The 26,084-nt window shown below is 46.1% G+C and overlaps 1 protein-coding gene across 4 annotated transcripts; it reads right to left on the bottom strand.

Annotated features, from left to right (window-relative positions):
• Positions 1-557: 557 nt before the first annotated feature.
• On the bottom strand, positions 558-25,311 carry dlc (deltaC). Of its 4 annotated transcripts, XM_076873493.1 has the most exons (11): positions 20,934-21,464; positions 20,486-20,728; positions 20,193-20,250; positions 19,678-19,935; positions 18,418-18,606; positions 15,754-15,923; positions 14,523-14,742; positions 3,842-4,577; positions 3,498-3,612; positions 2,136-2,170; positions 568-2,018 (listed from the first exon to the last, which is right to left on the bottom strand). In XM_076873493.1, exons 1-11 carry the CDS (start codon positions 20,982-20,984, stop codon positions 1,970-1,972), a joined length of 2,124 nt encoding a protein of 707 aa, XP_076729608.1. In that variant the 5' UTR covers positions 20,985-21,464; the 3' UTR covers positions 568-1,969. The 4 variants fall into 4 exon arrangements, with proteins under 4 accessions (XP_076729607.1, XP_014264458.3, XP_076729608.1 ...); XM_076873492.1 differs by adding an exon at positions 25,244-25,311 and having other exon boundaries at positions 558-3,612; positions 20,934-21,226; XM_014408975.4 differs by lacking the exon at positions 2,136-2,170 and having other exon boundaries at positions 570-2,018; positions 20,934-21,459.
• Between the last annotated feature and the right edge of the window lie 773 nt (positions 25,312-26,084).

Below are 26,084 nucleotides of genomic sequence, written 5' to 3'. Positions count from 1 at the left end.
TCCATTTACAGGACTAATAAGACTTTATTCAGTCGTCGCACTGACTGTGGTTTGGTAGGGAAGGTTAAAGAGGTCTCATAAAATGATCGATGATTGTATGAATACAGATACGTTTCATTAATGCTGGGCTTCACTGGCTCCAGGACCACGGGACCATTTTTTTAAGCTGTCATCGGGAACGACAGAGAAGGCGATCGGTGGACATCGTGGATTTATTATCAGCGCAGAATAAAACAGAAGGATGGCGTCTTTTCAAAACTCGGTGGAAACGAAGGAAATTACAAGATTATTATTAATAAATGAAATAAATAAATAATACAAAGGAAATTAAATAGTGAGTTATTATAAATGAATTCTTATTAATGTTGTGAGCACTGGACATAAAAAAAATGATGGGTATAATCTGTAAATAAATGAAATACTCGACTACGACTGCTTTTATTGTGGTTTGTCATGTATTTACCTCCTTTTTTTGTCATTTAACACGTCGGCAGTTTTGGTCCTCGACATAAAATAAGCTGGAGGCTCAACTGAGAGCCTAAATTTAGTTTGTAGACATGGAAATGTACAAAGTCTCGGTTACACAGACAGAAAGAAAAACACAGTACAGATAATGTTAATATTATTTTTCTAATTTATTTAAGAAAAATATATATTTGTTGATTCTGATGGAGACATTGGGCACATTAACGTAGACATATGTACAATTCTCTTTCATAAATACAAAATTATTTACAACGAGCAAAATTAAATAGGAAAACGTTCTTCTGGGAGGTATGTACACATTGCATTGTTCTCTTAAATTAATGAAGATAATACAAAGACACGTCTACACAAGAACAACACGTATTTTTGGTATCAAATGGATTATTAAAAAAAACAAAGGAATAAAAGCTCTTTGGAGTCCTTCACTGATAAAAAACGTTTTCTTTTTTTTCTTATATAAAAGCAAAAAAACCCGTCAGCGGCGTTTTTATTGTCAGACCGACTGAACTGGGTCTGCAGCGGTTTCATGAAGGCAGCTTTGAAGTTTTTGATTAATAGAAATATAAAATTCAGCTGGGAACAAATGGACCCGTACGATGAATCCAGCCCAACGGTTCGACTTTGATTATCTTTCAATTCACAAGGCGGAAAGGCAGGAAACAGCTGATTGTTATTAGGGGAACAAAGCACCCCCCCAGTTCACCTGAAACATCATTTACACAGCGATTAATATCCAGGGCTGAAGGCTGGAGATACAACTGGGGCTCAGAGACGGGTGGACTGACAGGCTCAGCGCAGGATTTGAACTTACCATTAAAAACCATAATAAAACTCGTCCAGTCTTCTGGGAGAACATCAGACAGTGACGTTCTCACTCTGATTGCTGGCTTCAAGTCTTTTTGATGTTTTTAGGGACAGAGGCACTTTGGATTCTGCAGGTTTGGTGATTGTAAGGCGGATATTTTTCATACTGAACAGGCCACAATGTGACGAGGAAAAATTGAACGGCGATTGAAGGTGGACGACAGAATCGTTGTCACAAACTATCCAGCCCAGGTCACAGATACATGATCTGTGGAAAGGTACGGCTGTTTGACCTAAAAGAAAGAGGTTTGCCTCCCATTTCTGCGAGCAGGTCCTCTGATGATTGCGAAATTAGGGAGCATAGCTAAGGCACCCGTCTGTGTGAGAGGCGGACAATTCTCGCTTCGATCGTTTCGATCGTGGATCCAAAGAAGATTAAGAAAGAGTGCAGAGACAGAAAGTCAGGGCAAGATTTAAAGAATGAATAGTGCAAATGATGCCAGACGTTCAGTCTTTCCTCCCTCGTCTTCTCATTGCCATCCGAACATTGACAGTATCCAAGCAGACTAAAACAACAGAAGTCTCTCCATTGAGCAGCAGTAATAAATATTAAATTAAAAAACTGTGTGTAGAATAGATCCTCTGGGTATACTGTTCTGGACAAAACACTTTCAGGCCCTCAGCAGAAAAGATCCTTTGCTGGTGGTCTGAAAAATCTCAGGTTATACCTGAGAACGAGACAGAGAAGCAGCGGTTAGTCATCAGCGTACGGCATCACTGCACTGCGCCATGAACATCATTCATGAAGCACAACGTTAGAAGAAATATTAATAAGTGTTTTTAACCTCTTCCACCTGGAGGCACTGGGACCAGTCCGGACCTGTTAGAAAAAAGTTTGTACTCTCAGCGAGCAGCCCGCCTGAAACACTGCTGTGCTTCATTTCTCTGCAATTTATGGAGCTGCAGTGAAATCAGTGTCGCTGACTCTCACATTCACAGTTGTGATTAGGTCAGCACGATATCTAAACAATAACACTGACGACGGGATATTAGCATTCTTTACATTTTGTGATAGGCGCAGTATTGCAATAACATAGCACAATTTGCCAGCAGTTTAATTGAATTTATAAGACATTAATATTTTGTGTCCTTGCATCGTCACACAGAATACTGCAGTACTAGGATGTATTCATTTTCTCACCCCTACGGGGGGCGTTTTTTCCAGTTTTTTGCAAAAAATCTCTCACTCAGAGGTCACAGCTTTGTTCTTTCTTATGGACTTACAGATAAGCTGGAACATTGTAGCCAGAAGACATGCAAACATCAGTGCTGAGCATTAGAGTGAAAGAAAGGGGCATCTGGTGCATATCATATTACTCCAACCGACCAATCACAATGTTGTGATGCTAAAATAGCAGAGCCTGCATCAGGGGTCCAACTCCAGTCCTCGAGGGCCGCTGTCCTGAAACCTTTCCATGTGTCCCGCTGCAACACACCTGAATAACATTAGTAGGTCATTAGCAAGACTCAGAACCTGAACACATGCTGGACAGCAGCCCTCGAGGACTGGAGTTGGACCCCTGGCCTACATAAAGATGAAGTCCTGACGTGAGACTTTGAGTCTGGCTACATTTAGAATTAATTATTTCAAAAAGTTTGCATAAAACAGACGATTAACAGTAATAATGTTTCTCTGTGGCACAAAAGCCCTGAGAGTGAACCTCTCCCATGCACCGAGCAAGCAAGTCAATAAACCGGTAAATACTATTAATAATATGAAAAATACAATCCTGGTGGCTTTTTTCTGCAGATGTCAGCTGCTCTAAATTTGCCTTCTCATTTCCACTTTTAGAGGAAATGTTACTAACAGTTACTAACTTTTTTTATCTAGATTATTGTGCACACACTGGACCCACACACACACAGCTGTCCATCATCCTCATCGAGTTCAAGTCATTTGTATAACAGTATGAATTTAATGCTCTGGACATGCTGAGCAAAGACACGTTGAACCAAGTTTAATTTTGCTTCGTCGTAAATTCAGTGTCAGATGTTTAAAGACGACTTTGAACTTTGAACCTTCCTCAGCCTCCCATTCTGCGTTTCGCTGCCACTCTTCCATTAACAAAATGAATCCTTGTAATAGTAATGTGATCGACCCAAGTCAACAACGGAGAGATAAACGCTCGCGTGGTTGTGTTCCTCACCTCAGTAGCAAACACACACTGCTCCAGCTGGTCTGGGATGATGAACACTGAGTGATACAGACTGTCCTTTGCAAAACTGAGAGGAGGGACGATGACGGACGGCTCGCATTTCTTACTGTTAGAGGAAACAAGAGCGAGACAGACAGACAGACAGACAGACAGACAGACGGAGAGAGGGAAGGTTGATCCAACAGCAAACAAAGATTTTGACAGCAAGACTCAGTGAAGATCCCCCCCCACCATGATCAGTTAAGACACAACGAGCTGCGACTTGTCTGAATTAAACTCACAGGAACGAAGCACAAACAGAAACAGAGATAACTATCAAACCATCAGGTCCTTACAGGTCATACTTGTTCTTGTCCAGGTGCTGCTCCTCCTTTGCCAGGTTGTAATCTGCCATTTTGTTTTTAAACATGGCCACGTTGTCGCTGCCCTTGTCCACCAGCGCTACATCCTTATTGGACATTTTAAGATGAGCTCCCGGGAGGAGGAAGGCCTCTTTCTCCTTCAGGCTGCCCAGAGTCGCTCCAGGTAAGCTCCCGTTCTTGGGCGCCCCTCCGCCAATCACCGCATTGCGGTTGTTCACCGTCTCCAGGTCGTTTTTTACTGACGTGGAAAGGGCTCTCAGCTCCCTGCCCCGGTACAGGTGGCGCAGAACGAAGATGGCGGCGCACACCAGCAGGGAAAATGTCACTATTCCCAGAGCAATAGCGGCAATCATGGCCGCTGGAGGGTCTCCATTCGCGGCCGGTTTCACAGTTGGCTTGAGAGAGTGTTCGCAGCGCGTGCCCATGAAGTTTCGCGGGCACTGGCACACGGGGCCGGTGAAGTGGGTGAAACACGTGCCGCCGTTTTCGCACGGGAACTGGTCGCAGAGGCTGGCGTGCACCGTGCAGTCCTTGCCGGAGAAGCCGAGGGTGCACGTGCAGCTGTAGTTGTTGATTCTGTCGAAGCAGGTGCCGCCGTTCCTGCAGGGATTGCTGGCACAGTCGTCGATGTTGGTCTCGCAGCGAGAGCCGGTGAAGCCTGGCTGACAGCGACACATGACGATGCTGCCAACGTCAAAACACTGAGCACCTGCAGACAGGAAAAAAACAGGTGTGTGTTAATAACAACTGGAGGAAACAACTGGCAAGGTAAAGCAGAAGAGGGCAGATGTTCATCTGCTACTGACTGATGTTGAGACTTCAAAGAGGTGAAACGGGCCCCAGTTTTAGGGTCATTTATTCTGCTGAGCAGTAAGTGTTACCAGATATGTAGTTAGCATGTTGGCCATGAAGCATCATTTGGAAAGGAAATAAAGTGTGTAGACGTTTAATAGATTCTGATGCCTTCAGCCCTGCTTACGAGCTAAAGCCATACAGCAGACACGGGAAACAAGGTTTTTGTGAAATACTCATCATTGAATCGCTCTAAACGTCTCATACGTTCACTGGTATTTCTGAGTATTAGTATGTGGACTAGAAAAAACAGGGGAACCACAGCAGAGCCTTGGGGGAGGCCGGAGGAGGCTAAATACTCCACAGTTTCATTCTAAAAAAAACAACAAAAGAAAGAAAGAAAAGAAACCAGGTTTCTGAAAATTTGACAAACTGTGGTAATAATTAAGCCGACAGTGTGCAGAAGACATTTTGAACCCTGCAGACTTGCCACAACGAAGCAAACTCCATCTGGACAGAGGAAGGACGAGCCGGGGCTGAGAGCGGGAGGGGAAAAATGTTCTTTACAACATTTCCTCTCAACAGATGCCCCTCAGAAAAACATGTGTGATTAGAAACATCCTGAGAAGTTGTTTTCCAGCAACAGGAAGTCATGTGATCTGCCAGAACAGTGGACTATAAAACTTAAACAGCCATATCCGTCATTTCAGTTTAACTTCTCTGAAACAGGAGAAGATGCGCATCACAAATTAGCTAACAAATGATTCATTTTTGCTTTTGCTGGGATTTCGTGCTCTAAAAGCATTTTTAGGAGGGGAGAGGCACTGATCCTGCAGCCATGTATGGGTTCATGTTGGGCTGTTATTCCAAACTGCAGGCTGTGTGCTGTAAAAACAGACCCATATTTGGTTGTTCTGTGTTGCAACACTGCAAACAGAGCACAGCGTCATCTATCAGGCAGCAGTATTTTTTTACCCTCTGTCAGGCTCACTGAAAGACAGGAATGACTGCAGATTGAAGATAAGCAGGCGGCGGTTTCCACATGTTAATGAGAACCTCAGGGAGAACTGAGGGGTCGACAGGCACCCCGAGAAGCGGGGGCGGATGATAGGCCGATGATGACTGTTGTTTAATTATAAACTCTGAGATATGCTTCCTTTATTAATGCCAGGTCTGCCGGTGGAGCCGTCTGACCCTGATAATGCGTCTCCTCTCGTAAACGACGTGAAACTTTAAACTGACTGTTGGCCCAGCTCGCACGAGAACAGGTTACCCAACCACAGACCACAGATTATAGAAATGAAACAGCAAAACATCTTGCACGGTGCAAAATATCAAGCTTTAGAGCCAGATCAACGTTAAAATCTGAACTCCAGCGGTTTTGTTGTGTTTTCCTCACACACACACACACACACACACACACACACACGCACACACACACACACACACACACACACACACACACACACACACACACACACGGCTGTCAGCTACAACATTAACACTACTTACAGAGAATAAAAAACATTATCTAGCATCTAAACACTCGTGTCTCACCAAAACCATTTTGCATATTAGGTCAGGACAGTTGCTCGTAGCGACGACACTCCCCGGAGGCAGCGGTCTCTACAAACATCCCAGTGTCCGCCACAGGACACGTCCATCCCTAATGAGTCAAGTTTCTTCAAACAACCCAAAACTATTTGTTGGAAATACTTCTCTACGATATCTGGTGCTCTTCTGACTCTTTACGGCAGCAGCAAAGATGCAGACCTGTTGTGGGAAAGAAGTCAAGTTTATCCGCCTCCTTTATTAACACAAGAATGCTTTCATACTGTTTTTGATAACTCTCCTATCCCTCAAACTTTCTCACAGACGTTCTCTGAGGTGAGGATATGTTTATCTCCACAGCTCTAAACAGCTCAGACATCTTGTCTGCCTGACGAGGGCACGATATCCCCAGACGTCCCCAACCCCCCAGATGTAAAACAGTCGATTGCACATTAAACACGCTGAATTAAATCACATGAAATACTGTGCAAAAGTCTTGAATTATCCAAATTTCCTTGTGTTTTTTGGGGAGTTTGTCCGGTTCCAGCTTGACCTCTGTGCCAGCTTCTGTAACGTCTGTGAGGATCTTCAGGAACAGTTCTCCAGACGTCCTGAAGGATTCAAAGCTTTTCTTTCTGCCTTTTGTTCTTCTCTCTGTCGGGATGATCCCAAACTGAGGTCCAGGCTCTGGGGAGGCCGACCAATGACTGATCAGATGTGTGTTTTTCCATGAAGGAATGGTTTTACTGTATCGGCCCTGTGTTTGAATCATCACTGTGCTGAAAAATGAAGCCGTTAGCAGGCAGACGGTTTCCAGGTGGTACTACACGGTGGAAGAAAATCCGATGGTTCTTTTTCAGAGTTCATAGTTGCATAAAGATCTGCAACACCACTGACCACGGCCCAAATAATACAGAGCCTCTACCGTGTCTCTCCCGACCTCTCTGCATACCGACCTGATCCTGCAGCATCAGGATGACCGCGACCATCATCCCGACACACCGCACACCATGACAAGACACATCCGGCTGCTTGGAAATCACTTTTTTCACCCCCAAATATTTTTATGTCAAAATGTGAAATCTTTGATTGAACTAAAGAAATGGAAACAACTGATGTGTGTTTATGACAGGCTGCTGGTAACAATGAGCCTAAAGATACAATTTCACAGTGGCTAAGTTGTGTGTTATATGTACACGACACCGGTTCTCTTGTTAGGAGCCTTTGTGTCATCAGGTACAAGATCAGGGCCCTATTTCAGGAAGCCGGTTTAGAAAACTCAGAGTGAAAAACGATACTCAGGGTTGAGTAACCCCGAACTGTCCAACTCGGAATATTCGGTTTCAGAAAGGCTGATAACAATTAGTTCAGTCAACGCGGAGTTGCTTTAACCCCAAATTAAGCGCGCGCACGAGGATACATAAAGCCCTGATTAGTGGAGCACAGATTAAGCGAGTCACCATGGAGACGGAGGGAAAGAAGGCGCGGTCAATGTATCTTACAGCGCTTGAGGCCGAAATTCTGATGGCAGCATATGCCGATAACATGCAAATTTTGCAGAAAAAAAGTAACACAGCGACAGCTGCAAAAGAAAGAGAGCATGCATGGCAAAACATAGCCGACAGAGTCAATGCGTGAGTGTTAATTTAAACATTGATCGAGGGATTTCCACCCATTTAACACGCTATTTTATTATATTTTATTTTTTATTTCATACATTTTATTTTGTGATGTGATGTGAGCGCAGGTGCAACCCAACAGGCCCCAAACGTTCCTGGCAGCAAGTAAAAATGAAATATAAAAATATAGTCCAAACAGGTAAGGTGTAATTGTATTATGAGCCATAGTGCTTGGTCTGTTTGTCCCATGTCAATCGATTGCAGTTAGAGGCTACATTAATTTCCTTTCTGTAAGCACTTATTGAAATTATCTGAGCACATTACAAGTACATATTTGCTTACTCTGTATGCTCAAATGTGGCCCGTTATAGCCAACAGAAAAAAAAGCGGAGGCCCGAAAAACAGGTGGGGGTCCTCCACCACCACCCCTCACAGAGCCTGGCCACTTGGCTTCCACATTTGTGATAATGTTGGCAGCATCACATATGATCTTCACAGTGCAGAGAACACAAATTAGCATCCATTACTATAATGAAATAATTTGTTAGTTTGAAATACTACAGGGAACTATGTACCTGTACATTAATGCTGTGGAAAGACTTCCTGTTCACATAGTCTCCTTCATTTACTGAAGGAGACTATGCTTGGAATGTGAGTGCCATCTGTACAGCCAATCACGCCTGGGAACCGTGAGAATAAATGTAAGATTTAAGTAGTAGTTCAAGTATCACCACATCATGAATTAAGTTTTGGTCATCCTGATACCTGCAATTTTGTGGCATCCCTCTTTGATAAATCTTGTGGGTCTGTGACCGGGGAACACCACAGACGAGTGCAGGAGACGTTTCAGTGCAACTGTAACATTCCTGACTGCCCGACAGACGGTAGCCTTGGAAACGTGCTCAGCGTCACCAATATTATACAGAAAGCTCCCGTTTGCAAAAAACCGAAGTGCAATACAAATAATATGCACAGAACTGAGAGAATGTCCGCGATGTGTCACATGAGCAATATTAGGCCTGAGGATGTTATTCAAATAACTTATAGATTGTGCTGAAAAACGGTAACGTTCACACAGGAAATCATCAGGAAATGATAAAATGTCCAAACACGCTCTAATCACTCTCTCCCGGCGGAGAGCTCTGCGGAGAATTTGGGCTTCAACATCTACTGGCTCTTCAAGGAAGGAGCACGCCATGTCTGACACTTCCTACAGTCAGGTTTCTGACAAAGAGGCGGAGAACGTCAGGGTTAGTTGAAGTAAACCTGCTAGGGGGCAGGTTAGCTTCACGGAGTGTGTCGTCATAGTAACTCACTCAGAATTAATCTAAACTCGCTTTGTGAAACCGAAAACCCAGAGTTTTCGTTAACTCAGCGTATACTTACTCAGAGTTTGCACTAAACCGGCTTCCTGAAACAGGGCCCTGGACAGAACACGAGTGAAAACGTGGCCAGTGTGTAAAAATCTGTACACTCAGGTTCTGTGTAAGCAAACGATAAAGACGTGACTGACTCAAGACTTTTGCACAGTGCTTTAAGTATATGATGAGGTTACATCACAGTTTAATTAGTGATATTTATGACATTTGAATATTCAGCGTGTATATGATTGAATATTATCAGTACCAAAAAGCCTGAATCAATATTTATGATCAACTACAGTTGAACTATTATGGATTATTGATCTGGAGCAATTTGAAGTTCTGGACACAAATAAGAGAAAATAATACTGATAAGAATAAACTGCTTGAAAAGAGAAATGAAAACTTTCACTGTGTTTCCTGGATCGTTTGCATTAACTGACTTCTCAGGAATCACACACACGTCTGCGGATATTTGCGTGCCACTATGAGCCGACTTTATGGTTATCTTGCTGTTGTGAAGCTCTGGTCTGCATTTCCAGGAAGAAATGAGCCGTGGATGAAAACTCTATCAGACTGTTAACAGCTGGCAGCAGAGCTGGACTCTCGACAGAGTCGAGTGCAATCAGGTAGGTGAACAAAAGGACGAGCTCGTCTCCAGAGCTGCTGCGAAAACAGGTTTGTTTAAGGCAACGAGGACACAGTGTTTGTAATTGTGCGGGAGGTGACGAGACATGTTCGAGAGCTCCCGCCAAGCAACACACACACAGCACTAACACCACTCGCAGGTGGAGCGGCTAACGTTGATTATGCTGACCAAGCGCACCCTCGTCATTGCAAAGACGCCCCCAGATGGCAGCAGCCAAGTCTTCTGGGTACCAAACGGATCTAAACGAGGTCCAGGACACTACAGGACACTACAGGTCGCTCAGCCACACGGCCTGAATCCATACCCTGATCATTAGCAGCTGCTTTGGTGGTCCGAGTAGGGATCTACGCAAAGCCTGGCACTCGTCCCGACACATGTCTTTGATTACAAGCGTTTAAAGATCGCAGGTCCACGTCTGTGTACAGTTACTGGTAGAAACGTTTAACTTTGCATCATAAATTGTGCTCAGAGCAGAAAGGACTCAACATTTTCCAAACACTGGAACAATTCAGTGCAGGGTTGACGAGTGCTTGCAAACTTTATTGTAAAAGCCGTGCGACATGCACAACAGTCATGCTAACCTGCTTCCACTCATGCCTGCAGTGAGAGACGGTCTTAAAAATAAACTTTGGCTCATAAGCCAGCGACAGACAGATATGACCATCGTGAGGGCAGGTGGAGGAAGAACAGAGCTACTAATGTGCTTTTAACTCTGTGAAGCTGATGAAAATCTACATTTCTGCAGCTGCATGTGCCGAGCGTTGTTGGCGCTACAGTCATGGCAACATCAAAGCTCTAAATCGCGTTAAGGAGCTCTCAGCCTACGTTAGGCTGCGGGTAATAAAGCTCATGTCATGCTTCATCAACTGAAATATAAACCGAGAAGCATAAGCAGATGTTTTATCCGCTCCTATCCTTCGTTGGCAGCAGAGAAATATTTGGTTCACAACAAGAACAACAAATGACAACATAACGATTCCCAGGAAGAGTCGGGACTGGTAATTCATGTTCTATCACATCTGAAAGGCTCGCTGTGAGGTTTACAGGAGTTTAGCTCCGATTCTCTCCACACCAGCCTTCGCACTCTGGGCAAGACTAAGCCGAGCCCCAAACGAGTCGCTGCAAATGAATGCATTTCATCTAAGCATGCAAATTCCAAATATTCATATTCTGAATATGAATTTACCGGCTCCAGAACCTGATAAGATATGAGTGATGTTATCAGTGCTGACCGGGAAACTGGGAACCAGCAAAATAAACAAAGGTGACTTTGATCTGCTCCAACACAAACATCAGGCCTCGTCTCAGTAATGCTTTTTATATTTCTGTCATGTAGAGAGGAGAGACCGTTAATTGTAATGGAAAGCTGCAGCCAGACAGGTAGGAGTCACCAAACAGTAACATCATTTGCTCTTTTTTGTGTCTTATTACCAAAAACACCTCAAACCTGAACTCTACCACAGCTGTGCAGTTTAGAGCAACACGCTGCTGATCAGAAGACAGATTAACATCCCAGTGACGCAGATGATGCACTGAGATTTGATTTTCCTGAGGCTGTCCCTGCACTTCAAGCCACATATACCAGCTGAGAAGTCAACCCTCTGATGTCTGAATCATCCTCGGTGACCTCAGCGCCAACCCGAGTCATCAAAATATCAGGAAACAAAGAAAATGACCGTTGGAGCTGAAATGCTTCAAAACCTCAGCAGGTTACGCGAGCTGTAGCAGCCATGTCTAAAATATGCACTGATATCTTCAAGCTCACACGGCGCCTACAAAGCACCGAATCTGCAACTATTTTTTATTTAGACGAAGACTGTAAGACTGTGTTGACTCCGACAGGAGCGACCTTTCACTTAACCTGACTGCTGGGTGACAACGAAAGTAAACACAATGAAACTGAACTGGTTGAAACTCTGGTGCATTTCTGTGTGTTGTGGTTGTTTCACGTGTCATTATTTAATCATTACTGCAGCCTGTGCACTGTGGGACATTGATTTATAGCAGTATTTAAATTAAAGTTTAACTGATGCACGGCCCAGCCTTTGGGATGTCGAGGCTTTAAGCCAAGGCCGCCAACGCAAAGCCACTGCAGTAAAATCATCAGAGCTGAAGAGTCGCACAAACAGCAGGTGAGAAAAAGCACCAAACTCTGATAAGCTGAGAAGCATTCAAAGAATCTGCACGTAATAAAGAAAAGCAGCCAGACTGGACACATTCCTGCAGCTCAGTCCCTCTTTACACTTTGAGCTGCAGCGATCTCATTCAGAGACTTCGGCTGCTATTTTTAGCTGCACAGACGCCAACGCTGGTTAGCGAGCAAATCGGATATTAGTTTCACGGATTAAACACGCGTGAGTGCGCATTTACTGCATTGTTTACATGGATGTCAGCCACTTGCACGTCTGAACTGCACAGGCACAGAGTATCTCAACTTTCTATCAGCTTTTCCTGCTCCCAACGTGTTTTGGATGCACTGATAGGAGGCTGCTGTTACGTGGTTCAGTCTTATCTGGCAAGTACAAACAGGACTGTTGGAACAATAAAGCCGAGCCTGCTGTTCTGTTTGTATTCAGTTTGCAGCAGCAGCTCAGAAAGCACGCGATCGATCAGACAGACCGGGCGCACGAGAAAATAAACCAGCACGACCGTCTTTGTCCTTTACCAGAGCGTGTCCCTCTCCACAGCCACCTCTGGAACTCCCACAGTGTGTGAAACATGCCTGTGATTGGCTCACACGCAGACCAGGTGAAAATGCAAACGTGAGCCCTCTCTCTCGTTACATTTGTTTCTGAGGAAAGTTCAAAAATGGTATTAAGTCATAATATCTGCCTGGTTCTGTTCATTGTATAAAAGTGGTTAATGGGGACCTAATAAGATTTTTAACAGTGATGTTTTCGACGTATGTTGTGGCGTCAAAACTTCCCTAGGAATGCACGAGTCCCTGCAAACACACACGTGCACGTCTATGAAGGCGTTTGAATGCAAAGGTATCTCAATATTTCACACACAATTATAAACTGTGTGTGTGTGTGTGTGTGTGTGTGTGTGTGTGTGTGTGTGTGTGTTAGCAGAGACACAGCAAAGTCACAGTTTTCAGTTTTCTCTGATGACTCATGCGATGCTGTGATGATGCTTCAAAAGCCTGGGCGGCTGCTTCCTCCAGTTCCTCACTGACCTGCTTCTTCTCAGGAACGTATTTTGAAGTATTTCGCTGCTTCTATTTATTCTGTCCTTTGACTTGCATGACTTATTCCAAATGTATCTGCAGAGGAGCAAACGCAGCAGCGTGCATCGTGTCACCACGGCACTGAATTAAAAGTAAGTGTTGCTCCACATGTGTGAATTCTGAGAGGTCTGTCAACTATTTCCTGTTAATCATCAAGCCGACTGTTTACAGGAGGCTAAACCAACCCTTGGACCACAGGTGTCGAACTCCAGGCCTCGAGGGCAGGTTTTAGACGTAACCTTGATACAGGACAGCTGATTTAAATGGCTAAATTACATCCTCAACATGTCCTGAAGTTCTCCAGATGCCTGATGATGAACTAATCGTGTGATTCAGGTGTGTTGACCCAGGGTGAGATCTAAAACCTGCAGGACTCCGGCCCTTGAGGCCTGGAGTTTGACACCCCTGCCTTAGACGTTGCCCAGGAGCTCCTGAGGGGCTCTGCTGGTGACCCTGAACAGATGCTGAATCCAGCTGCCAGGCTGAGCCGATGGAACTTTGATATATTCGATTTTTATTACCAAAAACGTGAAAGTTTTATTTTTACGCCTTATAGCTCATGAAAATCAAAATTCCAGTATCTCAAATTATTAGAAATATTTCAGGTTTGCGTCGTTCACTGTTGGAACAGCATAAACACCGTGCAGCTTTTGGTCTAGTTGACTACATGCAAACACAACCGTGGGGACGACTGTTGACCTGGACTGAGCTGATCCTCGAGGAGCCAAATTTCTCTTTTCACTGAAGTAAGTTTTGCATTTTGTTTGGAAACGAAGGTCCTGGAGGAAGTCGGAGACACAGAATCCAGGGGTCTGAAGTCTAATGTCAGGTTTCTGTGATGGTTTGGGGTGTCGTCCAAAATCGGCGCAGCCATCTACCAGAAGATGCTAGCGCACTTCATGCTTCCAACTGCTGACGAGGTTTGCTAACCACGACAGGAACACGAGACGCACCCGACAGGAGCTGGTGGCCGTCACAGCTTCAACAACGCCTGAGCAACAACACGCTCGCCATGTCCACGACACACTGATGCAGCGGTTCGTGGTAATGGGACTCCAACCACGTGTGTGAATCAACTGCTATCAGAAGTCTCTGTATGCAAATCTTTATTTATATACATTCTAATAATATGAGATACAGTGCTTTAGATTTTCATGAGCTAAAAGCAGTAAAAAGCTTTCAAATATGTGACTTTACATGTAATAGATAGAGAGTATATGAAATCTGCAGCCTTGTGGATTCGAGCCCATTTGGGGTCGTCAGCCTGGAGGTCTGAGGGTCGTTCTGGCCCTGTGTGAACAGTCTGTGGCCAAACATCATTCAAAGAGAACTTAAAACGTACTAGGATAACATAGAAAGCGTAACTGTGAACTTTAGCATGGTTAGAGATCAGACGGCACTCTGTGTTTCTGATGATGTGAAGTGCATGAACTGGGCTACACTCGACTGGTACCGTTAGTGCAGGGGCTGCTGCTGCTGCATCGATCCATCCTCTTCTCACAGTTGGAGCCTGTGAAGTTGGACGGGCAGCGGCAGGTGTACCCGCCGGTGTCTTCCTGTATGCAAGTGCCTCCATTAAAGCACGGCCCGTCAGCGCACCTCATGGCGCTGATCTCGCAGCTCTTCCCGTAGAAACCCTGAGGGCACGTGCAGGAGTAATCGTTCTCCGAGTCCTGGAGGAGAGACAGAGGAGAAGAACAAGGTGAGGAGGCGACAAGCAAAGCTGCGTGTGATTCTGATTCTGCAGCATCGGTTAGCAAAGGTGCGGCCTGCTGCGAGCAGTTAGTGCAGGTTATAGTTCGGTGAACTATTACATCATCAGCAAAATCACACGGACTTTGCACCAGCAATCCACACCGTTACCCCTCTGAGGTATAAGCACTGTCAGAATTAGCTTTGTGAACATTAGTGTGAGTTTTTGTTTAAGATACTATTTTAATTTATCAGAAGGTTCAATAAACAGCACTGATGAATGAAACATTTACTGACAATTACTTCATGCTTCAGGCTCCCTAAAAGATGATGATGAGCGAACAGTGTTAACACTAAGTTCTAAACCATCATCACCAACAGCCCCATTCCCCTAACCTGACCCCGACCCCGACCCCGACCTTTACCTCAGTTGTGGAGAAAAACGCTTTATTGGAAATGCACACCAGCTGATTACTCTTTGTTTTTTCCTCCCTGATTGCTAAGACTTTGCACAACAAGATTTGGATTAGCGTGACTGTTACGACTGAGTGTGCAGGTGCTCCTCCATGATTGGTGCATCCAGGGTGGATGGATCGTACCGACTGGCTAACAACCGGGAGGCAGCGCATAAGAAGACACCGCCAGGGACTGCCAGGTGATTCATCCTCGGCCCGACCCAACCGGCAGACCGTTCACTGTGTCACTATGTTGGTTTAATGTAGGAGCATGTAGGGGTGGACCGCCTTTTTGTTGTGGTCTGGCCGCGCCTAGACGGGCCATAACAGTGACCATCAGTGACCTCTGACCTCTCAGGGCTAACAGCTTGACATCCAGTCCGACTGTGTCTGGCATTTTTGTTCCAACATGCTACTCCGCCAGGAAACGCTCTATCCTGCACGTGAGAAGCTGGTAAAGTTGGGAGTTACTACCTAAACGATCTGAAGAGTTAAAGAAAAGGAGGTTTGGCTGCACCGAGCCCGTTGCTGACTTACGTTGCAGCTGCCGCCGTTCCTGCAGGGGTTGCTGTCGCACTCGTTGACTTCGACCTCGCAGTCTTTGCCGGTGTAGCCGGGCCGGCAGGCGCACGTATAGCTGCCCTCGCCGGTGTTGGTGCAGGAGGCGCCGTTCTGGCACGGCTTGTGGTTGGTGCAGTAATTCAGGTCTGCAGTGAAGAAAGAAGATTACAGGAAACGGGAAACAACAACATCCACAACAAGAGACGAGGCAACTGTGGCGTCTGCTGTTTTAGTGTTTTGATTGTTACCATAATCCTTGTCGGTGTCGGTGCTGTGCTTTTGGAAACCGAATTTCCCAGAGGAACCCACCCGAGGGATTAATAAAGTTTTATCTTATCTTTGGTGTTTGAAAGTCGAACTCAAAACCACAACAAAATCCCCTCAGTGCCACTAAATTAAAGTGTTTTGGTTTTGTTATTATGATTGATATTTCTAATTTCACACAGACACATCTGTGGAGTTCCCTGTTCACAATGCGATTCATGTGTTTTCTTGCAAACATAATTCACGAGTCCAGCTCATCTCTGCAGCGACAGATGGAGCTGCTGTAAAACACTAAACAACATGTTTCTGTTTGAAATGCTAAAACCAGCTGACACAGTTGGAAACTGTCGCATTAACCACGACAGCAGCAGGCAGGTAATTTAACATTTACAACAATATTTATTCTACTGCTACTATTCTGCTGCAGATCTCAAACACAGATCCACGTAACCCTAATCAATCAGCAGGTGATTGGTGATGTATCTTAGAGGTGAGAGGTTTGATTAAGCTGACAGTTTACTGTTCAGAACGGGAAAAGCAAAAATGTTCAGGACTTCATTTGAAATGCAACATGTAGTTAAGTTTTAGGTACCTGAACATTTTTGAGTCTACTGAACAATCACTTTAAAGCAATGTAATTATCCATAACCAGAATGCAAATAATGTAAACCCTGAGCGGTGCATGTAGAGGCAAAAAGACAGAAAGTTTGTCATGTGAGCTGTTATTAGATTACTTGGATCAATGCGAGTGATCGGTGTGTGAACATATGTACAAAAAAGGAAAATAAAAGGAAAGGTATTAAGGAAAATGTAAAAGGACTCAGGATGGCGCCCTGAGGTGCCCCGCTTCAGCTCAAACACAATGCTGTCAACCTCGGTGCCTTTGTCTAAAGGTTTACTTTTATAAATGATCAAATGCTGCTGAGGAGCAAATCCTCATTCCCAGGGTGCCAAATCCTGCCGTTAAAAGTTCAAATAGAGGACTCGGTGTCCTCTGTGCTCGGCGTCATCGATGGAAGCAACAGTGGGACTGTTTTTCTCCCAGCTCGTCACATATGGATGTCCGGTCAGGCACCAGCAGTGTCACGTCTGAGGGGAATATTAGAAATGGCTTTTCTACCATCCCACCACCCTCCCACTGCCCTGTCTGGACTTTGTGGGAAGAAAAACATATTTATTGTTCATGTTTTGGTTATACTGGCCCAACATAACCGTCTTCATTTAAACACAGTACATGTGGCTTTTTTCTGCATACATGCAGATGACGCACATAAAAACATCCCCTCATAAAGATCTGTTATCAAATGTGGAAATTTGTCTTTAATGTGTTCAATCTTTAACCTTAAATCTATTGATATTCTGCAGATGAGCAGGGTCAGAGGTCATACCTCTGCATGGCAGCACAGTTCTCAGTTCTGGGATTTAAAAACCGCTGTGGCCAAAAGTTTGTGTCACCAAAGACAAAACTGAATGTTTAAATTCTTTATATGAAATGTTCATGATTACTCTTCACTGCGTCACAGCAAAAACAATCATCTGAACTGAAGGTTCAGCAGCAAAGTGCATGAAACACAACATTTGTGTGGCTAACCTGCTGTGGTGCGTGGCTTTAAAGAACCTGCGTATAAAGTAATCATTGTTACAGTCACTTAAAAACTGTTATTGGCTCATAAAACTAAACCAGCAGCTTATTTCTAAAGATTGTCAGAAATGTATTTAGAGCTGCTGACACGATGTCTGCTGACATTTCAGGTAAAAGTCTCTGAAACAGAAAATAACTGATGCGGTGAACCAAAAGCTTGTCTGTAAAGGGGTTTGCTTCCACACGAATGCAGCCCTCATTTCATATCAGCCCCAAGCTTCTTCTATATTGTGAATAAATTGCATCATATCAGGTCATTTAAAGATATAAGTGACAAATTAATCTGATCTTAGTTAGTCAGACGCCTCTGGCATCAGAAACGATGGTTAAAAACAGCTCTACACTTCCTTAAACTAAAAATAAAACATCTTTAAAGAGCACTCTTGGTTTTTACTTGCTGTTCGATGAGAGTTGTGAAATAAATCATAGTTTCAGCTAAAATGCGTCACTGTGGGAGGACAGTAACAGCTGACGTACAGGCAGAAAAACACCTCATAGTGAAATACATCAGCTTCACACTGTTTTCCTGAAAGTTTAAATCGTTGCCAACAAACTGGGTGAATCTTTTTGCAGCTCTGAAAGTGTGTGGATTTATTTCAATAAACAGAAAAAGGAGAAGTTACAAATCAGCCGCAGCGTCGGTTTGTTGTGGGGGTGGGGTGGGGGTATGCTTGAACCTGCAAAGGCTGCCCGTTAACCCCACCGGGGCGACGCTCCCGCAGGTTTAAACCCACCTTGGTCGCAGTACAGGCCGCCCCAGCCCTCCCTGCAGTCGCACTGCCAGGGCAGCTTACAGGTCCCGTGTTTGCAGCCGGGGTGTCGGACGCACTCGTCGCAGCTCTTGCCCTGCCAGCCCTGCTGGCACACGCACTCCCGGGGAGACTTGCAGAAACCATGCTGCTCGCTGCACCCTGCACAGATGGCTGATGGGAGGAGGAGGGACGCAGGGAGAGAGAGGGCAGGAGGAGGAAGGTCAAAGAACGCAAGAAAGAGAGGGAAGGGAGGAAATATTATCATGACTGTGTGTGTGTGTGTGTGTGTGTGTGTGTGTGTGTGTGTGTGTGTGTGTGTGTGTGTGTGTGTGTGTGTGAGAGACAAAACAGCTCCTCACCCGTCTAAGGGACTCCTCCTTAAACTCACACACGGTCACGATTACATGACTGCATCACGTTAACTTTCTTTAATTTCCTGGAGACTCACTTTAACCTGGACCTGCTGAAAGCTCACCTTAAAACTGAATGAATAAACGCACGCACGCACACACACACACACACACGCACACACACACACACACACACACGCACACACACACGCACGCGCACACACACACACACACACACACACACAGCTCCCCTACAAGTGCTTGTTAAGTGCTGAACGAAGCAGCTGGCCCGCACAACAAAAGCAACACATGCTGTCTCCTTTCACGCAAGGCAGCACACATTAAGCTGCAGCGCGTGTCCCCTTAAAGGCGGGCGGGCCGGGGGCCGACTGGGGGCCCATTGTTGATCTCAAAACAAAAGGAGCAGACCTCAGAGGCACACACGCACACTGGAAACGACATAAGCTCTAACATCTCTTTTTTGTCCCCTGCAGCCACCAGGGCCAGCGGTGGCACTGACAACTGCTTGACTTCACAATTTCAAGGCTGCCAAGGGTCCCATTCTTTACCCCCCCCCCCCTCCTCAGCAGGAGAAACGTTAGAATAAAAAATGGAGGGAGCTCAGGAGGAGGAGTTGCACTACTGGCACTACTGTAAGAAAACAAGAGATCGCTCCTGATTTGGAGCCAGTTTTGTTGCATCATTGAACGTTTTTAGTATATTTTCGTGAGACTGGAGCCGTTAAAAACAGCTTTGCTCAGCGTGTGACTCTGGGTGTAATCTTAAGTGAGAAGGGCACCAATGACTCTCCTCAAATGATCATAAGCAGTAAAATTACACCTTAAAGGACAATTTCTGTTGAATTGCTGAAAGCATCACAGAGGACACTCACCCACTGTGCAATACTCTCCTTTCCAGCCCTCCAGGCAGTTAATCTTCCCTTCCTTGTCACAGGTGTAGTGGCCGAAGGTGTCGTTGCGTGGCCGGCAGTAGGCGGAGCAGGCCTCCCCGTGGTAGAACTCCTTGCACACGACGTGGTAGGAGTAGTGGAGCTCACTCTGGTTGCTGGTGTTCTCGCCCTTGGTCCAGTCCTCTCCAACCCTCAGCTTGTGGCGGGTGGCCAGCCGGCTGATCAGGTTGTTCGGATTCTCTGGTTGGAAATACATCATCATCATCATCATCATCAGACAAAAACACCACTCGTGTTTTTAATTATGTTCGTCTGTGGCGATAGTAAACATTAACAAATAATAGTTTTAAGTGTCTTTATCTGGTGCTTGTTGATGTTCACAGGTACGAATCACGAGTGGATTCTCTGTGCGGGAAGATGAACTGTGAGCATGAGGCCTGATTGTGTGAGCTGTCGCCACCTGCCGGTGAGCCGGCGGCGATGCGTCGGGAGTTTACCTATGGACCGTCCTGGAGCGTCCGCCTTCCAGGCTTCAATGATCAGAGAGAACGTCCCCTGAAAGTAACCGGGAAAGGAAACATCTTAGTTAGTTAGATGTTAGTAGACGTGGAGGGAAACGGCACATTTGAGTTTGCTTTGTCTTTCTGAGGCTTTTGAGAAAAGTTTCTTCTTCTCTGGATGTTTGTGGCTGAAAACCTTTAAGATTTCAAGAGCAATAAAGAAATAACTCCTTTAGTGCATTCGCTGCGCTGCTGTCACGCCTGAAACACGCGTGACTGTCGTTACTTACCGGCCACTTGAATTGAAACTGCACTCTTATGGGCTCTCTCTCGGAGATGGAGTTGGAGTCGGCGTCGAAGACATCCGTGAACGCTTCGCCGTACGTGCACGGCGGCTCCGGCTTAATAACGTTCTGCGAGTGTTTGAGGCACACGCGGAAAAAAATCAGGCAGTCCTCAGACTTTTGGCCACAGATGCCGCTGGAGCTGGTGAAGGAGTCGATCTTGAGCTCGAAAACTCCGGCGGTAAGAGCCTGAGGGGGGCAAAGAGAGGAGAGGGGTCACCTGGTGCAAAGACGCACACGAATTCATCACTGCAAAACGGCGCACGTCTGCATCACAAACCCGACGCGCGCGGTTTCTGCAGCGCAGCGTGTCCGAAACACGTAACACAACAGTTTAACAAAAGCATCAACAAAGCCCCACGCCCCCGTGGGTCCCGTGAGCGCTGTCACTCACCGTCTGTGCCAAGGCGAGCAGCAGGAGACACGGCAGCAGCGAGCGTGCCATGGCGCGTCCACAGGTCCAGTGCGTAAAGTCCAAAGGATCCAAAATCAAACGGAGAGACGAAGAAAAACCTCCAGAAAGAGCGGGCAGTGTCCGCGGTGTGCAACCCGAACTGAAACAAAGTTTAATCCGCTCCGCGCTGAACTCTGGACCGCAGCTGTCGTCCCACCTCCTTTATACCTCAGGAGGAGGGCAGGAAGGAGGTGCGTCGACTGCAAGGAGGGAGGGCTGCTGTGCTGATGTTTCTGTGAAATGAGTTTAGAACGAAAGAAAAACAAAAGCAGCAGTGAGTGAAACTCCCCATGCCGCGCGCCGTTACGCACGCTTTACGCGTTCTTTTAACTTTTTATTTTTCAGGCGCTTCTTTTCTCCAGCGCTGCGAGAACACGAAGCCTGAGCCACTCAGATTATACAGATTTCCAACACTCTGTGTGACGATGTCACGAGGGACGGGGGGGATGCTTTGATTGGCTTTCACCAGCTGATGGTGCAATTACGCAGCAAAGTGCCAGGAGCCAAACGCTCACGACCGAGGCGCTGCTTTTACTGCCTCTGTGACGTCACAAAGTGTCCGCAGGTATTTACCTTGTGCGGTCAGCACGCTGAGGCAGTGAAATGTGCTGTGGAAGTGAAACTACCTCTCCGCGCACACCACACGCGCCTCTCCTGTCGCGTGCCGTCCCACGAGTGGGGAGGAAGACTGAAATTATGGTGGGTGGTTTTGAAGCTCTGAAGCGCGAAACAGCGAAGTCAGAAGAACCTGAACGTGGTCCTGTCAAGTTCTTAGTGTGGCAGGATTAAATCACCACAACTTATCCTGACACGTCGCCTGAGATTTTTATATTCAGAGGTTGAGTTTAAAATGCGCGAAACTTTTATTGTTTGATTTAGAGCTGCTGAAACCAATAAAACCAACAAATTCAGCTGTTGGTCCGGAATTGGACTGATGTGTTTCACAGTTTTTTATATTTGCAGATTAAAGATATCTGCAGTCTTTAATCTGCAGTCTTTAATCTGCGGGGACTGCACAGGTTACACAAATAAATCAATCACTGAGAATTTGTGTTCAGTGAAGTCACCTGATAGTAATCAAACTAAAGCACTTTCCACGTTTCTGTGATCGAGCTGTGGCTCAGTCTCATACATTCAGTTTAGTTTAATGACTCAGACTCTGCTGTGAGAGATGTTAGAAAAGAATGAAGAGCCCAGTCCAGCTGTCCGTCACACGCACACTTACAGCTGCTTTGTCCCGTTTGGAGTTTTGCTTCTTTCTCATCACTGGTTTGCTTTTTACCCATCAGGGCTCTCCAACACCAACCGAGTCATTTTGGGAGCCCAGTTATACTCGCTGTTCTTCAGGTCGGTGTCACACGTCACAGTGGGACAGAGTGACGTCGTTATTTTTCATCAACATAAGCAATGGGGCGAACTTAAACCAAACAGGGATCTCTGCTGATCTTTGACATATTTCTACTCTTGCACTACAGCAGCTCTGCATGATCCACAGTTCATAATAATCTTTCTTTATCTAACACTCGCCCTCAGGTGCAGCCTCGGAGCTGCTGTCTGAAACAAGCTCCTCGTTCCTCAGCTTTTGCGCCTCCAGGCTGCCGTAGCTGAGGCACGCCTCACACACACTTCAACAAATGAGATTTCAATCTAGATTACATGCACCTTAGTGTGAGTGTGTGTGTGTGTGTGTGTGGGGGGGGTCTCAGCTGTATGATAATGACCCACCTTCAGGCCGTGGAGCTTCACTGATGTTGCTAACTTGTCACCAAAAACAGAGCCATAAACTCTCTGCGTACAGTGTCAACACATGAGAGTAAATAAGGCCTGCTGCATTCATTCATTCATTCATTCATTCATTCATGTATTACTGGTAATGCCTGAGCCCTGAGCTCACTAGGTGTTTCCAGGGGTGTTTAAATGCACACAGACTTGAGTTTTAACCAATCAGAGCTGTTGTTGCTGCGTTGCTGTGAAGGTGCCAGTTTTCAGCTGGCTGTGTTCTGTTTGCAGCTAAACAGCTGCTGCTGCTGCTGCTGGTGGTGGTGGTGGTGGGGTCTAATCTACAGAGAGAACTTTAAACCAGTTTAACAGCTGTGGAGCTTTCAGGTGACTTTTGAAAGTTACTCTGGTTAAATTTAGAAGAATAAACCTGATCTCAGAGCTACTGCGGAGCTTTGAGCTCACAGGTTTGAAGAGCACTTCCATAAACCCAGATTTCTGCTGTCAGCTGTGAAAACAAAGACACTCCTGCTCAATTTCAGGGAAATGTTCAGCGAATGGACCGAAACACAGAGCTCGGGCCTCCCCTTCACCTCAGGTGTATGAGGAGGAGGCGCTCATGCTGATGAGCTGTAGCTTTTGTTGGGCTGCCACCCCCACCGCCCAACCCCCCACCTCCACCATTTGTATTTGAATGAGGGCAGCGCGTGCCTCTGCTGGTCCTGAATTCAGCCCCCCTCCTTCCTGGCACGAGGCATGCTTCATCACACCCTATTGTGTGTGTGTGTGTGTGTGTGTGTCGCAGGGATGAATTCTATAATATAAACCAACAACAACAGATGTTTGGCTCGAGACGAGTCGGCAGAGTCTCAGAGAAACAAGAAGGAGGCGTGAAAACTCCTCCGAGCTGTAAACTGGATGTTTCACACATAAACCGGTCACATGACCCCAGCCCATGTGATGTCACTGAGGAAGAACAGGAGGAAGAGCTGAAAGTCAGAGCATCATTTTTCCAGCTGTGCAGGCTTCAGGGTGAAGGTCTGATCTTATCCTCAGACCACAGCACGACGTCTCATTTCAAGAATCAAGTGCAGTTTTTCCCAAACCCTAAAACACGTTTGCAGAAACTTTTGACTCGGCTGCACATCCGAGTCCAACAACATCCCAGAACCAATTCTGCCGTTTGGTTTCATACATGTGCAAAAACACAACGTGTCACAGCTCTGCCCCTCACATCGTCTACAGTTCATATTAACCTTCATCACGTCGTGCTGTTTAAGCAGGGAGCTCAGTGCTGCTCGTGAATCTCAAGGAGGATGTGCAGAAACATCCAATCAGAGCTGCATCGACATGCAGGTGAAAACTGCTCAAACCACATTCTCACATAAGTGATTGAATCTGCTAGAAAGAGAGGAAGCGCTTTAGTGCACGAATGCATGTTTAAACATTCGAGTCAGACCGTCTCAGTCCTGCAGCAGCTGCCTGACGCTGGAAACACGTCAGCTTCATGCAGTGTTTGTGTATGGATGCATCGGGAGGGGTGATGAGTCAGAGTACCAGGCTGTGGTCGACTCCTTTGTCACGTGGTGCGAGCAGAATCATCTGCAGCTCAACGTGGCAAAGACCAAGGAACTGATCGTGGACTTCAGTAAGACCAGGAAACACTTGACCCCGTTTCAATCCACAGGGTCAACGTGGACATTGTGGACGACTATAAATGCCTCTGGGTTTAAAAACACTACCACACTTTACAGGAAGGGCCGGAGTCATCTCTATTTTCTGAGGCGGCTGAGGTCCTTTAACATCTGTCGAACTATGCTCTGGATTTTCTACGAGTCTGTTTTGGCCAGTCCTCTATGCTGTTGCATGCTGGGGCAGCAGGTTGAGGCTTGCTGATGCTAACAGACTAAATAAACTGATCCACAAGGCCAATAATGTTGTGGGGCTGGAGCTGGACTCCCTTAAAGTGGTGTCGGAGGCGAATGTTGTCCAAGATAAAGACAATGTTGGACACCCCCTCCCACCCACTCCATGACGTGCTGGCTAGCCACAGGAGCACGTTCAGTGAGAGACAGATTACTGAAAAGCACCACTGAACGACACAGGACATCATTCCTGCCCGTGGCTCCCTGTACAACTCCTCCACCTAACACACTAAACACTGCAACAGTTGCACCCTTTCTCTTTCTTATTCGGTAATGTTGCTGTCAATTTTCAAGATATTTCCTTATAATCACATCTGCCAACCCTGGATACTTATTATGTGTTGATTTTTACATATTGTGCTATTCCTTATATCCTGACATATTGTATTGTTAAATAGTTTAGTCTGTTTTTGTTAATGCAACTGCAACCCACATAATTTCCTCAGGGATTAATAAAGCATGCTGATTCTGTTATGTGTGTGTGTGTGTGTGTGTGTGTGTGTGTGTGATTTATGAATGAAATTGTGAAAAATGGCCTCCGTTTATTATATGAGCGAGTTCTAATGTGGCGCATGCGTTTCGAGCTTTAGAGCTCTTTTTTTTTACCTGATGAGCACGTGCAGCGTCGGCACCCCGGGGAGTAAGGGCGCGTGCACACACCAGCAGGAAGCTTCAGCGGACAATATGCACATATTCAATCGCGCGCCATCTGCTTATCGATCAGACCTCCCCCTCCTCAGACACACGCGCGCCACGCGCTTCGCCTCCTCCAAATGAGTATGTGCGCGTGCCCCTGCGCACGGGAGCGACAGGTTGATGCAGGTGAGCCTCAGTTGCTGCTTTTGTTTTGTTCAAAGCTTTATTGATCAGGTGAAACGCCGCGGACTGCGTCACAGCATCGCAGGTAAAGCTTCGTTTACATTGAGCGAAAGTCAGAGGTTAAAGGTCAGCAGGTTTCCTCGTGTGTCTGTGTCTCTGAAGTGAGGAAGAGGAGGCCCAGTGCTCCATCAGCCCGAGCTCTGCTCCTCCTCCTGAGGAGGTTTTACTGCCGCCGGAAGGACCTGAAAGGCTTCACACCTCCATCGCCTCCTTTTGTCCTCCAACACGTGCCCAAATGGCCCGACGAGAGGCGGCACGAGCTTTTGTTCAGGTGAGACGACACATGGCGTGTGCCGCCCGCGAGGAGGATAAAGGAGGTGTCTGGGGGGAGGCAGGCCGTGGGAAAGTCTCAGGTGTGAACAGCTTGGTGCGTTCACAAAAGTGAGCGAGGCGTCAACTCTGACACCTGAGCAGACATGCGCAGATAAACAAACGCTCTGCATCAGGAGGAGGGGGCGTAGTCTGGAGGGTCCTGAAGGAGCAGGCAGGTAAATGACAGAGCAGGTGAAGTCTCACCTGTGAATCAGGGACTGTGTTAGCCCCGCCCACACGAACAAAGTTAATTTTA

The sequence above is a fragment of the Maylandia zebra genome, linkage group LG14 (assembly GCF_041146795.1).
Source record: "Maylandia zebra isolate NMK-2024a linkage group LG14, Mzebra_GT3a, whole genome shotgun sequence".
NCBI lineage: Eukaryota > Metazoa > Chordata > Actinopteri > Cichliformes > Cichlidae > Maylandia > Maylandia zebra.
Note: the sequence above shows the minus strand (reverse complement) of the source record. Positions and strands in the feature narration are given on the sequence as shown.